Source organism: Schistocerca nitens, chromosome 9, assembly GCF_023898315.1.
Source record: "Schistocerca nitens isolate TAMUIC-IGC-003100 chromosome 9, iqSchNite1.1, whole genome shotgun sequence".
In the NCBI taxonomy this organism is placed as follows: Eukaryota; Metazoa; Arthropoda; class Insecta; order Orthoptera; family Acrididae; genus Schistocerca; species Schistocerca nitens.
Genome location: NC_064622.1, coordinates 424538770 through 424552999, shown reverse-complemented (window position 1 = coordinate 424552999; position 14230 = coordinate 424538770). Strand labels below are relative to the sequence as shown.

The window sequence follows — 14230 nt, the reverse complement described above, 5'->3', positions numbered from 1 at the left end:
GTGCATCATTTGTATTCAATGGGGAAAGTTAAAAAATCGGGTGTATTGGTACTCCAGGCTCTAAGGCAAAATCACATCTAGGCATCTCTGATTGCTCATCACCAATTGGCTCGTGACCAACACGGAGAATTCCTATATTGTGTCATTACTGGTGACGAGAAATTGTCCCTTTATGCTAACAAGAGGAAATCAAAGGAGTGGTTGAGCCCAAACAAAGCAGCAACGGTTCGTACAAAGGCGTTCGTGCATCCGCAAAAGATAATGTTATGCATCTGATGGAACAGCGACGGCATGTTGTACTACGACTTTTTTCCCAGACGTATAACCATCACTCCTGAAATTTGTTGTCAACATCATAGACGTCTGTAAAACGCAGTCCAACAAAAACGACCAGGAAAACTGCGTGAGGTATTGCTTCTCCACGATAATCCCTCGTGATTGGCTGAACAAAAACACTGTACAGGAGATGGGTTGGGAAGTCGTTGCGCACCCATCTTTTTCTCCTGATCTTACACCCTCAGATTCTCACCTTTTCCGCTCTGTGTCGAGCAACCTTTAAAAGACTTCCTTTCCGGATGAAAATGGCCGTACGAGTTGTTTGCCTCGAAACCACGTGATTTCTACAGCCGCGGAATCGAAAAGTTACCCTAGAGTTGGGAGACCGTGTAAATAGTGAAGGATAATTTATCGGTGATAACTAAAGGCTCTGTTACGTGTATGTTATAGAATTTATGGAGAAACGCAACGAATTCATGCATCAACACAATACCTTCACAACATTAAAAATACCTGTAATACGCAATAAACAAAACGTACATCTCATGAGACAGACTAATGCAATAATCCTCGGATGAAACATGAACACGTTTATTTCAGTGTTTTCAGTGTGTTCTGTGAATCTACAGTACAGCATGTAACAAACGCAGAACTGGTCCGTTAAAGGTATTCTTCAAAATTTCCATCACCATAATGAAGATAGAAAGTACAGCGACACACCATTGGCTGCTTTACACGCGTAAGAATTCCAGGAGTTTGGGACGCTCCCTTCGTGGCTGCGATTTTCCAAGCAAGTTCGTATGGTTATCAACCGGAGTCTCGTAAACTAGGATCTCCACGTGCCCCCAAAAGAAAAATGCATTGATTTCCGAGCTAGACATGGAATGGGACCAACGTATTGTTGTCCAAACGAAATTGAATTGCAATGTATAGAGCCAACGGAAGGTATCTGTGGACATCCTTTGAAAGTTTGTCGCTGGAGTTCTAGTTCACCCTTTATATTCTGAACTGTAATGAACCCATAACACTCAATTGTGGTGCACCCGAAGCTCGTTTTACATCTGAAGATTTCTCCGTTAAGAACGACATTCTGTATTCTTCTTGCTAGGAACTTTCCTATTGAAGCACAGACCTGGTCTGCTATCGCATACGCTCGTATTTTGTTCATTTGGCGGAACTGTAACGAATGCCTTCTGAAAGTCGGGTAACACAGCATCAGTCTGTATCCTGGTATCCACTAAACTCTGGGTCTCGTCGACTAAGAGAGCGTGAGCCGGCCGGAGTGGCCGAGCGGTTCTAGACGCTACATCCGGAACCGAGCGACCGCTACGGTCGCAGGTTCGAATCCTACCTCGGGCATGGATGTGTGTGCCGTCCTTAGGTTAGTTAGGTTTAAGTAGTTCTAAGTTCTAGGGGACTGATGACCTCAGAAGTTAAGTCCCATAGTGCTCAGAGCCAGTTGAACCATTTGAACTAAGAGAGCGTGAGGCTCTTAGCGGCAAGGAATGTACAGCTGAAGAAAGTACAAATGGGTGCAGGTTGCGGTAGTTATTCAGAGATGACGAGGTTTGCTCAGGCACAGCAGTGCAGAGAGCTGCAGCAAACCAGTCTTAGAACTGAAGACCAAAACAGCAACAATGTACATCGACCACAACGGTGATGGTAATCTTTCACTTTATATACGTGAGTAATATAATCTGTCCATAATGCGAACATTTTCCGGTCAAGGATTCTCTCTCTCTCTCTCTCTCTCTCTCTCTCTCTCTGTATGTGTGTGTGTGTGTGTGTGTGTGTGTGTATAATGATTTTCACTAAGAGACGAAAACCTAAAATCTGAAAATTACTCCATTTCTTTAGCGTGTTCTTGAAGAGAAGACATAGCGCTAAATTGTTCTGCTGTGCTGCTGATATTCCTTACTGTCCACTGTTCCGTAAAAGGCAAAGAAATTAAAGGTGATTACTGTGCATGTAGCAGTGCGTCTCGTGTCATTTATTTAAGCTAATAATGAATGCAATTACATTATACAGGGTGGTCGGAAATTCCCGTTACAGACTTCTAGGACTTGTAGAGGGGAGTGAGTAAATCGTATTTTGAATAGGAACCCACGTCCTGAAACGTCATCCATGAGACTACAGAGCGTCAAAGTTATAGGCGCGGACGTCTGTAAATGTACGTATACGAGGGGCGATTCCGTGATGATGTTGCAGACTTTCTAGGATGATGGAGAACGATAAATGTATTAATCTGAAGTAAGGATCCCTGTACCGGAAACGAACGAGTCGAAAGTCATAAACGAAAACCGTTCTGATACCTCTGACAGTTGAATACATGTACCGGTTCTTGTGTTGCGAAGAGTGTAGGGCTGGTAACTTTCAGCGGTGGTAGTATGGACAAAAACAAGAAAAGTGTCCAATAAACGTGGGATCTAAAGTGCGTTCCTTAACAGCCATGAACACTTGCTCAGTAGAGGAGATGTGTTTCACGTTAGCGAAGATGAACTAATGGTCATAGCTCCTCAGGTATGCTGAGGAGCTAATGAAAAATGAAGAAAGGAAAAAGTTTATCGCTTATTACTTTTCCTCTTTTCCTGCAGTAAAATACCGCATGAGGCATTTGAGGTTATAATTTGTTATTTTTTTCTACTATCTATATTCGCGACATATTTTGCAGACAGTATACACATACAGTACTGAATGTACATGCAAATTATATCACTGTACGACACGTAGGTCAGGAAACATGAAGTCATAAACTGCCGCATTAAGCATGACGTTTAAATTTATTACTTCTTTACTACCAACTCTGTTCAGAATAAATTTCGTAGACATTATCCATACATGTCGCTGAATGTACCTACAATATTATATCATCGTGTGACAGATCGTTCAGGAGATATGACGTCATAAACATGAAGCACGAGGACAGACGCTGCGAGGTATGAGCGAGGACGCACAGCTGCTGACAAATGCCGGGTTTCTCTGCTAGTATTTAAAAAAGGCGACAGTTGGAGAATAGCCTACTGACTTGTGATATTCGAATTATTCATATTTTGCAAATTTATAATATTACTTGAAAACACAGCTCTTCGGTTGCACAGGTAAAAAATTTTCAACTTTACCTAGGTTTCAACTGCTCTAAGGCAGCCTTCATCAGAAGTAAAAATTTTTTGCATTCCCTATAACACAGTTTTGGAATAATATAAAAATTATTAAATTAAACATATGTAATAAAATTACATCATAGCTAACTGCTACGGTACAGTAGACAAAGAAAGCATACTTACATAGAATAAATAGTTATGAAATGGTTTAGAGCAACAGTGCTCACGTTAAAGATAAAAATATATTTGTACATTATAAAATTTTCCTAGGAATGCACGACTTGATTAAGACGCGCCGCTAAGGGTCGCGTGTGCGGCCGGCACTTTAAGCAGCATCAGACTGACAGGCGCGCGCGCCGTCGATGTTAGCAAGTCGGCACCTTGTATCGCGCCATCTAGTATTGAATGCTTGTAATTTACAGTGACAACAGCTGTCAGAAGCATTGGAACAGGAGTGCACGTAATGTGCTGATTACATTATGTCAGATTGTATGTAACAGATCGAAAGTTGAACAAAATATTATACTGTAAAACAGGGAGAGAGAGAACAATATTTAAGGCTACAGTAGGGGAAGCATAATAGCAATATTCCGCGTTAAGTGATTTTAAGCAAGGGCTTTACACCATCAAAGAAATTTTTATCACGTAATTATAATTGCTCATTGAGGATTAAATGGTCGTTACGGGAAAAACGTTTGAAAATTTCCAACTGTTCAAGAATATCAAGTCTGAAGCCTTTCTTTTCCGTATGTAAGATACTAATATCATGAACATCTTTAGGTTTGTGCCTTGTGATAAGAAGGTGGTCAGCGAATGACGAATTATGCACGTTCGTACCTTTTTTCCCTAATAGATGCTCTCTATATCTAATCGAAAAAGCTCGTCCAGTCTGTTCTATATAATAAGCTGAGCAAGTGTCACAGGTGATTTTATAAACGCCTGAGTTTTGTAGAGGCGACCGTCTTGGTTTTATACAGTATTATGGATAAGATTATTTTTGAGAGAGTTGTTGGTAGAGAAAACTATGTTGCAGCCATATTTATTTTTAAGGAGACGTTGCAATCTGTAGGTTATTGGCCCTACATACGGTAAAGAGAAGTATTTCTTCAAATCACTAGGCTCGTCAATAGTGGTCCCAATCGTGGTAACCGAGCGGGGTGGCGCAGTGGTTAGACACTGGACTCGCATTCGGGAGGACGACGGTTCAATCCCGCGTCCGGCCATCCTGATTTAGGTTTTCCGTGATTTCCCTAAATCACTCCAGGCAAATGCCGGGATGGTTCCTCTGAAAGGGCACGGCCGACTTCCTTCCCCATCCTTCCCTAATCCGATGAGACCGATGACCACGCTGTCTGGTCTCCTTCCCCAAAACCAAACAACCAACCAAGCGTGGTAATTCTGTTATTGGTTTTCTGTCTGAAGACATCATCCACTATATTTGGTTCGTAACCATTATTAACTGCAATGGTTTTAATTAGATTCAATTCGGTTTTTAAATTTTCAGAGGACAAAGAGGTAGAGATTGCTCTATGAACAGCAGAATGAAAAAATGCTTTTTTGTGAGATCGTGGATGTGTGGAACAGGCTGGCACAATTTGGTCAGGAAAAGAGTCTTTAAGAAAAATATTGAAAGAGATTTTGTCATTCACTATTGTCAAAGTTAAGTCTAAATAATTTAACTGACGGGAGCTGTTTTCAACTTCACATGTGAAGGTGATTTTTTCATCTAGTTTGTTAAAGATCTCGAACAGGTGGTTAATGCCATCGTTGGTTCCGTTATAGACGATTAAAATGTCATCGACGTACCTAGAATATGAAACATTTCCTAAGGTGGTAATGGAAAATTTTTTGAAAAATGTTGAAACGTCCCCATTGAACAATTTTACAAGACTGCTTAACCTGACACACAATATTTTTAGCGCAACGCAATCTGACTTTAAATAATCTCTACAAGAGAATGGCCCTGACTAACATTAACCTGTACTTTTCACAAATCACTTACCTCACAAAAATCTTGGTTACTCCCACTACTGCAATACAGCGAACGCCACTACTGCCAACTAAATGAAAGATTCAAACTATGGAAGGCACTAACTACTGATAGGCATAGTTAGCAAATGAAAGATTTTGATAGAGAACAAACAATGCATTTACCTCAATAGTCATAATATATATATATATATATATATATATATATATATATATATATATATATATATATATATATATATATATAGAGCAGTTCATGACAAATTTCAAAACTCCGCCATCTCTCTCCCCACATCCACCACTGCTGGCGGCTCACCTCCAACTGCGCAACGCTACGCGCTGTTCAGAGCCAGCTGCCTAACACTACAATGGCGAGTATTACATCAATGCAAAGCAGCCACAGACTGCACACAGCACAGCCAGTGATTTTCATACAGAGGTGACGTTACCAATAAAAAAATCTAAACAGCCTACTTACAATGTTTCTTCTAGAGAGTTGATAAAAATATCTGCTAGGATGCCAGCTAAGGGATTGCCCATAGCAAGACCATCAGGTTGTTTGTACAGCTGTCCATTGAATTCGAAATAATTGTACTTTGTTACGATCGTAAAAATTTCGTCTACGGTTGCTGCATTATCGGCCATGTTCAAAATTGTAATATTTTGCAAAAGTATTTCATTAAATAGCATCTACCATTGTGATTGTTATTTAATTTTATTAATCTATTTGAATTTCTTCTGTTTCATGAAAGTTGAACAGTGAGATAAAGTGTGGATATTGAAGACGGATGTCTGGAAAGACGTTAATTCACTAGAAGGAAAGAATTCCAGCGAAGGATGCGCGGAGAAAGCGCAACCACAACCGTCTCTTGGTGCACGGCAGTCTATATTTGCAATAAGCCTAGTTTCAATATTTTGCAACAAAACTGTGTGCTTGCACAGTTTTTTAATTTGCGAATTCAATGGTGAAAACGGAAACCCCGGCGTCAGGCCCCGAAGACCGTGCGTTAGTCGACCGATCACCCTGTCGTCCTCAGTGATTCATCATCGGATGCGGTATGGAGGGGTCTGACGTCAACACAACGAACTCCCGGCCGTTGTCACCGCTCCGACCTTGGAACCGCTACCTTTCAATCAGGCAGCTCCTCAGTTGGCATCACGGGGCTGAGTGCATCCCTGTCGAATCCTCCCGCCGAGGAACACCGGGAATCGAACACGGGTCGAATCCTCTTTGACGATGACAGTTAAGTCACTGTTGATCCATTGTGGACATGCAATCAGGTCTTCGAAGGAAGTCGAAGGAAGCGCTTGGGATACGATTTAGAATTCACGATATCCAGGAACGTATGGCTCAGTGTGTCTGTTTGGTTTATTTTTGACAGATGAATACGCAGCCTGAAGATGGTATAATGGAATGCCGAAACTGCTAGTAAAAATAAAATAAAATAGCATCACGAATGCACGCCTGTTGGCGAATTTCAATGATAAATACAGTCAGTTAAAGTCTAATTGTGGCCTTGTAAGCTGAAAATCGATTAATGAAGTGAAATAATACTATAGAATACTCACATTTTTTGCATCGTAGTTCGCCGCCAAGCATTTATAGTACACACCTCCCTATTACGACCAGTTCCAGTCTACAGATCATCGTCAGGTGTCACAAGATATTTAAAACAGCTAACATGGCGGTGTTAAACATGTGGTGTCAATAAACGTAAAACACATGAGTCACTGTTGTCAAGTAGTAAAATATTAAAGTTAAATGTTATGAAATGTAACAAACAAAATTATTATAAGCAGTGAAACAGTGAAGTATTTATTAATAGCTCTTAGCAGCGAACTATGATGTTTTTTAAATATTTCGAGCTGTTGCTCACGATGTTAAAAACTGCTGTATATTATGTTCATTTATAGTTATGAAGTTAATAGTCAGCGAAATTTTTGCTGCGGGGTTCGCATTAGGGCATTGAAGTTAATGAATGATGCGAGTTGAAAGTCTGTAGCAGACGGGGACTCCAACCCGGACACCATCTATCACTGTCATTGCCGAATACAAAAAATAACATGCCCCGTGAGGGTACTGGCTTGTTCTGGTTCAGTACAGAATCTGGTTTGATGAAGCTCTCCATGCTACTCTATCCTGTGCAAGCTTCTTCATCTCTGAATAACTACTGCAACCTACATCCTTCTGAATCTGGTTAGTGTATTCATGCCTTCATCTCCCTCTACGATTTTTACCCTCCGTGCTTTGCTCCAATGCTAAATTGATGATCCCTTGATGCCTCAGAACGTGTCCTACCAACCGATCCCTTCTTCTAGTCAGGTTGTGCCAAAAAATCCTCTTCTCCCCAATTCTGTTCAGTACCTCCTCATTAGTTACGTGGTATACTCATCTAATCTTCAGCATTCTTCTATATCATTACATTGCGAAAGCTTCTATTCTCTTCTTGTCTAAACTATCTATCGTCCATGTTTCACTTCCATACATGGCTACACTCCATACAAATACTTTCGGAAACGACTTCCTGACACTTAAATCTATATTCGATGTTAACAAAATTATATTCTTCAGAAACGATTTCCTTGCCATTGCCAGTATACATTTTATATCCTCTCTACTTCGACCATCATCAGTTATTTTGCTCCCCAAGTAGCAAAACTCATCTATTACTTTAAGTGTCTCGAATCCAAATCTAATTCCCTTGGCATCACCTGATTTAATTCGACTACATTTCATTATCCTATTTGTGCTTTTGTTGATATTCATCTTATAGCTTCCCTTCAAGACACTGTCCCTTCCGTTCAACTGCTTTTCCAGGTCCTTGGTTGTCTGTGACAGAATTACAATGACGTCGGCGAAACTCAAAGTTTTAATTTTTTCTCCCTGGATTTTAATTCCTACTCCAAATTTTTCTTTTGTATCCGTTACTGGTTACTCAACATACAGATTGAATAACATCGGAGGTAGGCAACAGGTCTGTCTCACTCCCTTCCCAACCACTGCTTTCCCTTTCATGTCCCTCGCCTCTTATAACTGCTATCTGGTTTCTGTACGAATTGTAAATAGCCTTTCGCTCCCTGTATTTGACCCGTGCCACCTTCAGAATTTGAAAAATATGGCTCTGAGCACTATAGGACTTAACATCTGAGGTCATGAGTGTCTTAGTACTATTTAAATCTAACATACCTAAGAACATCACACACATCCATGCCCGAGGCAGGATTCGAACCTGCGACCGTAGCAGCAGCGCGATTCCGGACTGAAGCGCCTAGAACCGCTCGGACACATCGGCCGGCTTAGAATTTGATTTGAAAGAGAGTATTCCAGTCAACATTGTAAAAAGCTTTCTCTAAGTCTACAAACGCTAGAAATGTAGGTTTGCCTTTCCTTAACTGTCTTGTAAGATAATTCGTAGAGTCAGTATTTCCTCACGTGTTCCAACATTACTACTAAATTCGAACCGATCTTCCCCAAGGTCGACTTCTACCACTTTTTCCATTCGTCTGTACTAGTTAAGGCTATAAAAAAAGAAGACTGTGTGACGTAATTCGTACTTGACTGCGATCAGCTGATTTTAGCGATCCAATAAAATTGTTATATAAGACGTGCACAGAGTTTCTTCAGCGAAACTGTTCTACCGAGAAGCGATTGAAGATTCAGTTAAGATGGTTAAGCATTATCGCAGTTAAATGCAAAATGTTTTGATTCTTACAACCTTGGCTTGAAGTGAGTTATCATTCGAAGCCCCAATAAAAGAAGTAAATAAACAAAACACGCGCCGCACTGTTTTGACGCTGTAGACGCCGCAGGCACGCCGCTACCACCTTGACACCGCGCGGCACCACAGTAGTCTCCGCCACTGAGCAGAGATGCCGCCGCCAGCCGGTATTTCCGCCAATGAGGGAGCCGGACGGGTCGGCGACCCAGCAGTAGCTGCTGCGGTGCAGAGGCGCCGGCAGCAGCAGTAGCAACATCGGCGGCAGCAGCAGCAGCAGCAGCCATGTCCTCCGTCCACGACTACAACAGGGCCGAGGTCCCCGGAAGATCGGTAAGTCCACTGTTCCAGCACACACGCCGATGGCTCCTGCTGTTCCACACACCACGGCGTGTATCTCTTTACGATAGTTAACCGGTCTTTAATTTGAGTTGTAATGTCCAGTGTAGTGGTTCTCAATCTTTGTACGACCGTTACCCTTCAACGAAAGCAGATGACGGCTAATACCCCAAACAAAGTTCAGCACCTACCTAAACTTTAGATTAATAGCAACAAAAGTTGACACTCATTTTTGAAAATGACTAATGATGCACAATAACTACCGTTAAAGGCAAAGGTCCCGAGTTCGTGTCTCGGGCCGACACACAGTTTTAATCTGCCAGGAAGTTTCGTATCAGCGCACACTCCGCTGCAGAGTGACAATCTCATTCTGGAAACATCCCCCAGGCTCTGGCTCCGCAATATCCTTTCTTTCAGGAGTGCTAGCTCTGCAAGGTTCGCAGGAGAGCTTCTGTAAAGGTTGGAAGGTAGGAGACGAGGTACTGGCACGTAAAGCTTTGAGGACGACGTGTGAGTCGTCCTTGGGTATCTCATATGGTTGAGCACTTGTCCACGAAAGGCAAAGGTCCAGAGTTCGAGTCTCGGTCCGACACACAGTTTTAATCTGCCAGGAAGTTTCATATCAGCGCACACTCCGCTGCAGAGTGAAAATTTCATTCTGGAATGATGCATAATGTTTTGTTAATATTCGAGCAAATAAAACTACGATGCATTTATAGATTTTTTATGGTAGCTGAAAATTAGAGAGTCAGGCAGTCTGATCTGCTTACAGGGATTGGCTTTTAAGTTTTAATTACAGATCCATATCAGTGACGGCGATTTGCGGTAGGAATTTGGGACATTTATTGTGTCCGAAGATTTATTGCCAAGTGGTCAGTACGGATTGCGAAAATATCGTTCTTATGAAACGCAACTGCCTCTTTATTCAAATGAAATAATGAATTCTATCAACAGGCCATCTCAAGCAGACCATCTCAGATTAATTCCGTATTCCTAAATTTTTAGAAGGCTTTTGGCGCCATTCTTCACAAGCGAATTGTAATCAAATTGCGTGTCTATAGAGCATCGTCTCAGTTATGCAATTGGATTCGTGGTTTCCTGTCACAAAGGTCACCATTCGTAGTAACTGACGGGAAGACATTGAGCTAAACGGAAGTGATATTTGGCGTTCTCCAAGGAAATGTTATAGGCCCTCTGCTGTTTCAAAATGAATATACGGGTTTTAAGGCTTTGAAGGGCATATTGCATTCACCTTAAAATTATAAATAATACACCAAATGAAAGAGGAACACAAACTGTTTTTCTTACAGTTATTGAGTGTGAACACCGATCACACATCGAGTCGAAAGGCGAGTTGTTCCGAAACCTTAGTCAATGTGTCAGGAGTAACTGTTGCAATAACACTGTTTCTTAAGTCGGGTAGATCAGCTGGCATCGGAGGCACATACACATGATCGCGTCAGATCGTGTGTGAACATGGAGGTCATGCATAAAATGCTGTGTCAACAGGTGCCTTTAGCCCAACTCTTCGGTCGGATACAACATGGTTTGAACAGTCGCGTATTATACCAGTGAGGTGGCGCACCATCTTTCTCCCAAATAAAGATGTGTTGTTCCCATTGAGGCACGGACCAGAGCTGTAGCACATCACGGTAAGAAAGTCAGTTACAGCCGATTCACCGAGAAAGAAAGGCCCATAAACTTTCCGCAGGGATATTTCTTGGGGCTAAGCGTGAAAGATTCGCACTCGTTCAACACGTTTTTCAGTCACTCTTTGTCATTCCATACTCTTCCCATTGCGCACAGTTATACAAACAAAACTGTTTGAGTTCATCTTTCATTTGGGGTATTATTTACAATTGTACGTTGAACGTAATAAATGTTCGTTTTGAAACACCCTGTATATAAACGATTTAGGACACAACCTGAGCATTCCTCTTAGATTCTTTGCGGATGATGCTGCCATTTGCCGTCTAGCAAAGTCATCAGAAGAAAAAAACCAATTGCAAAATGATATAAACGGGATATTTGTATAGTGCCAAAAGGGAAATCTACTCTAAATAATGAGAAGTGTCAGGTCATCAACATGACTATTAAAAGGAAACAGTTAAATTTCGGTTACACGACGATTCGCATCAATCTAAAGGCTGTCAGTTCAACTAAATACCTAGGGAATACAGTTCGAGCAACTTAAGGTGGAACGACCACATAGATTGTGGGGAAAAAAACCGACAGCTGCGCTACGGTAGCGGGTCTAGTAAAGAGACTGCCTACACTACACTTGCCCCAATTACTGGGCGGCATGCGATCCGTATCATATAGGACTGACGCAGGATACAGAAAAAGTTCAAAGGAGGACAGCTCGTTTCGTATCATAACTAATTAAGGGAAAGAGTGTCATGGATATCAAACGCAACTTGGGACGGTAATCATTAAAAGAAAGGCGTTTTCCGTAGTTCTGAGATCGTTTCAGGAAATTTCAATCTCCCACTTTTTCCTTCAAATGCGAAAATATTTTGTAGGCGCCCACCTACACAGGCAGAAATTATCATCGTCATAAAAGAAGACAAAACATAGTTCACTTGGAAAAATTTAAGCATTAATTTTTCGGGCACGCTATTCGAGAGTGGAACGGTAGACAAATAGCCTGATGGTTGTTCTATGAAAAATCTGCCAAGCAACTAATTGCATTGAAATATGACCATCATTTTAGAACTTGTCGTTTCTTATTGTTAAACGAACAGTAGCTCAGAAATTGGCAGAGCAGCGTGTCTACAGCGAGCTTTTCAGAAATGCGTTTCATTATGGAGTGTTAGTTAATAGATGCAGCTGAAAATGGGTCGTCCGAAATTAACGTTGCCGAATCAAGCACCACATTTAAAACACAGCTCGATGGAATTATGTCTTTCCCCAAATTTATCGAGAGTGTAATGTCCACACAGAAGGAAATGGCCAAAAGAAAATATAAAGAAACGGATGTGAAAAAATGATAATTGCATGTGAAGATTTTTTACCATGATCTTTTATGATTTTCGCAAATGCCTGATCAAAAACAATTGCCTACAATCGTCTAATTCACCATTTGGCAACCGACAAGCTTTAGAAAAGCCAGTTTACAAATGGTGGTCAGAATTTCGTTTTAGTCGAGCTTCCTTTAGCGTCGAATTTCGTGAATGTCGACCAAAATCGGTTGTTATTCTCGAAAAACACCATAGCTGTGCCCAACGTGATTCAACAGGTTTTGCATGTGACCTCCTTAGCTATATTAGAGACTACAGTACATTCAATATTGCATGTGCATTTAACTAAGAAAAGCTTCTGCTCAACAACAATTTCCTTGCAACGAGTCATCGATGAAATCACGAAAAACAACAAATGGTTCAAATAGCTCTGAGCACTGTGGAACTTAACATCTGAGGTCATCAGTCCCCTAGAACTCAGAACTACGTAAACCTAACTAACCTAAGGACATCACACACATCTATGCTCGAGGCAGGATTCGAACCTGCGACCGTAGCGGTTGCGCGGTTCCAGAATGAAGCGCCTAGAACCGTTCGGCCTCACTTGCCGGCCCGAGAAACAACAGAAAACGTCGCATCACTTATTATCATAACAAGGCCAGCTGTCACACAGCAAGTCAAACGATGGGTTACTTCGCAGAGAAAAAGCAGCAGGTTAACGTCTTATTTCTGCATTCCCCCGATTTGTCGACTAATGACATCTGTTTGCTCCCGTATATCGAACAAAATGCGCGTGGACAACAATTTTAATCCATGAAGCTGTCGAATGTTTTTAAGGCCATGTTTTTGAGGTACCAGCATCAGAGTGGAAAAAACCTGTTATGCGATGGTTGTCCAGAAAGTAAGTTCCGATCGGTCGTGAAATGGAAACCACTGGGAAAATCCGGTAAAACTTTGCACAGATGTGTTGGTCAGTGTCTCTAGTATGCCCATCGATCGCGTCGCGTCGCTCTTTTCAGTTTTGAGTGAACGTTGAACACGTAAAGATGCGTAGGGAATAGCGTCTCCCGCCAAGTATGAGGGCTTGGTTAGAGATTTCGCCTGTGCCATGCAGCCCACATAACGCAACTGTCGAGCAGATCCTTCATTCCAATTCTCGGCCGCACACTGCAGGGGCAATGAAGACGCTCCTGCAGCGTTTCCGCTGAGAACTGTTTGATCACCCACAATAGAGCCCGTAACTGGCTCCCTCTGAGTCTCATCTCTGCTCACAAGAACCGCTGGCTATGAAGACAAAATTTTTCCACAGACAACGAGCTGCAGACCAGTGCAGATAACTGGCCGAAAGCACAGACAGTTGCTTTCTATGACGAGGATATTGGAAAGTTGATACAACACTACGACAAAACTCGAAGTTGGAGCGGCGACTATGTAGAGAAATAGGTGGAAGGTGTACCTAACTGTTGCAAATAAAACGTTCCTGGTTTTCACTATGGTTTCATTTCGCGACCAGTCGGAACTTACTTTCTGGACAACCCTCGTATAATACTAAACGGCCAACCCGGGGCTCTGTCCCAGTTGCAGGATGCCTATCTGACGGCTTCTCTGGGCAACGAAAATTTGATTTTCAGTAGGTCATACAGTTATTCTCCGGATTTTAAAAATTGAAAATGCTATCGTAACAGCTCACTGCGATCTCAGAGGCTTAACAAAAAGTCAGGTATGGGTACTGCACTTACTGACAGTGTGTCTTGAGGCAGATTAACTCAGCATGCAAATTACCCAGAGTACATGCAACCAATATTTGAGAATGAGAGATCCTAGCGACACCCAGCAAACTATACACATA

The 14230-nt window shown here is 41.8% G+C and overlaps 1 protein-coding gene across 1 annotated transcript in view; it reads left to right on the top strand.

The window, feature by feature from the left end:
• Nucleotides 1–9315: 9315 nt before the first annotated feature.
• The window catches only part of LOC126203107 (L-dopachrome tautomerase yellow-f2-like), a 140678-nt gene continuing 135763 nt past the window's right edge, over nt 9316–14230 (top strand). Inside the window, exon 1 of the mRNA XM_049937349.1 lies at nt 9316–9415. Within this exon, the coding sequence (XP_049793306.1) occupies nt 9368–9415 (48 nt within the window). The 5' untranslated portion in view covers nt 9316–9367. The remainder of the gene's footprint in view (nt 9416–14230) is intronic.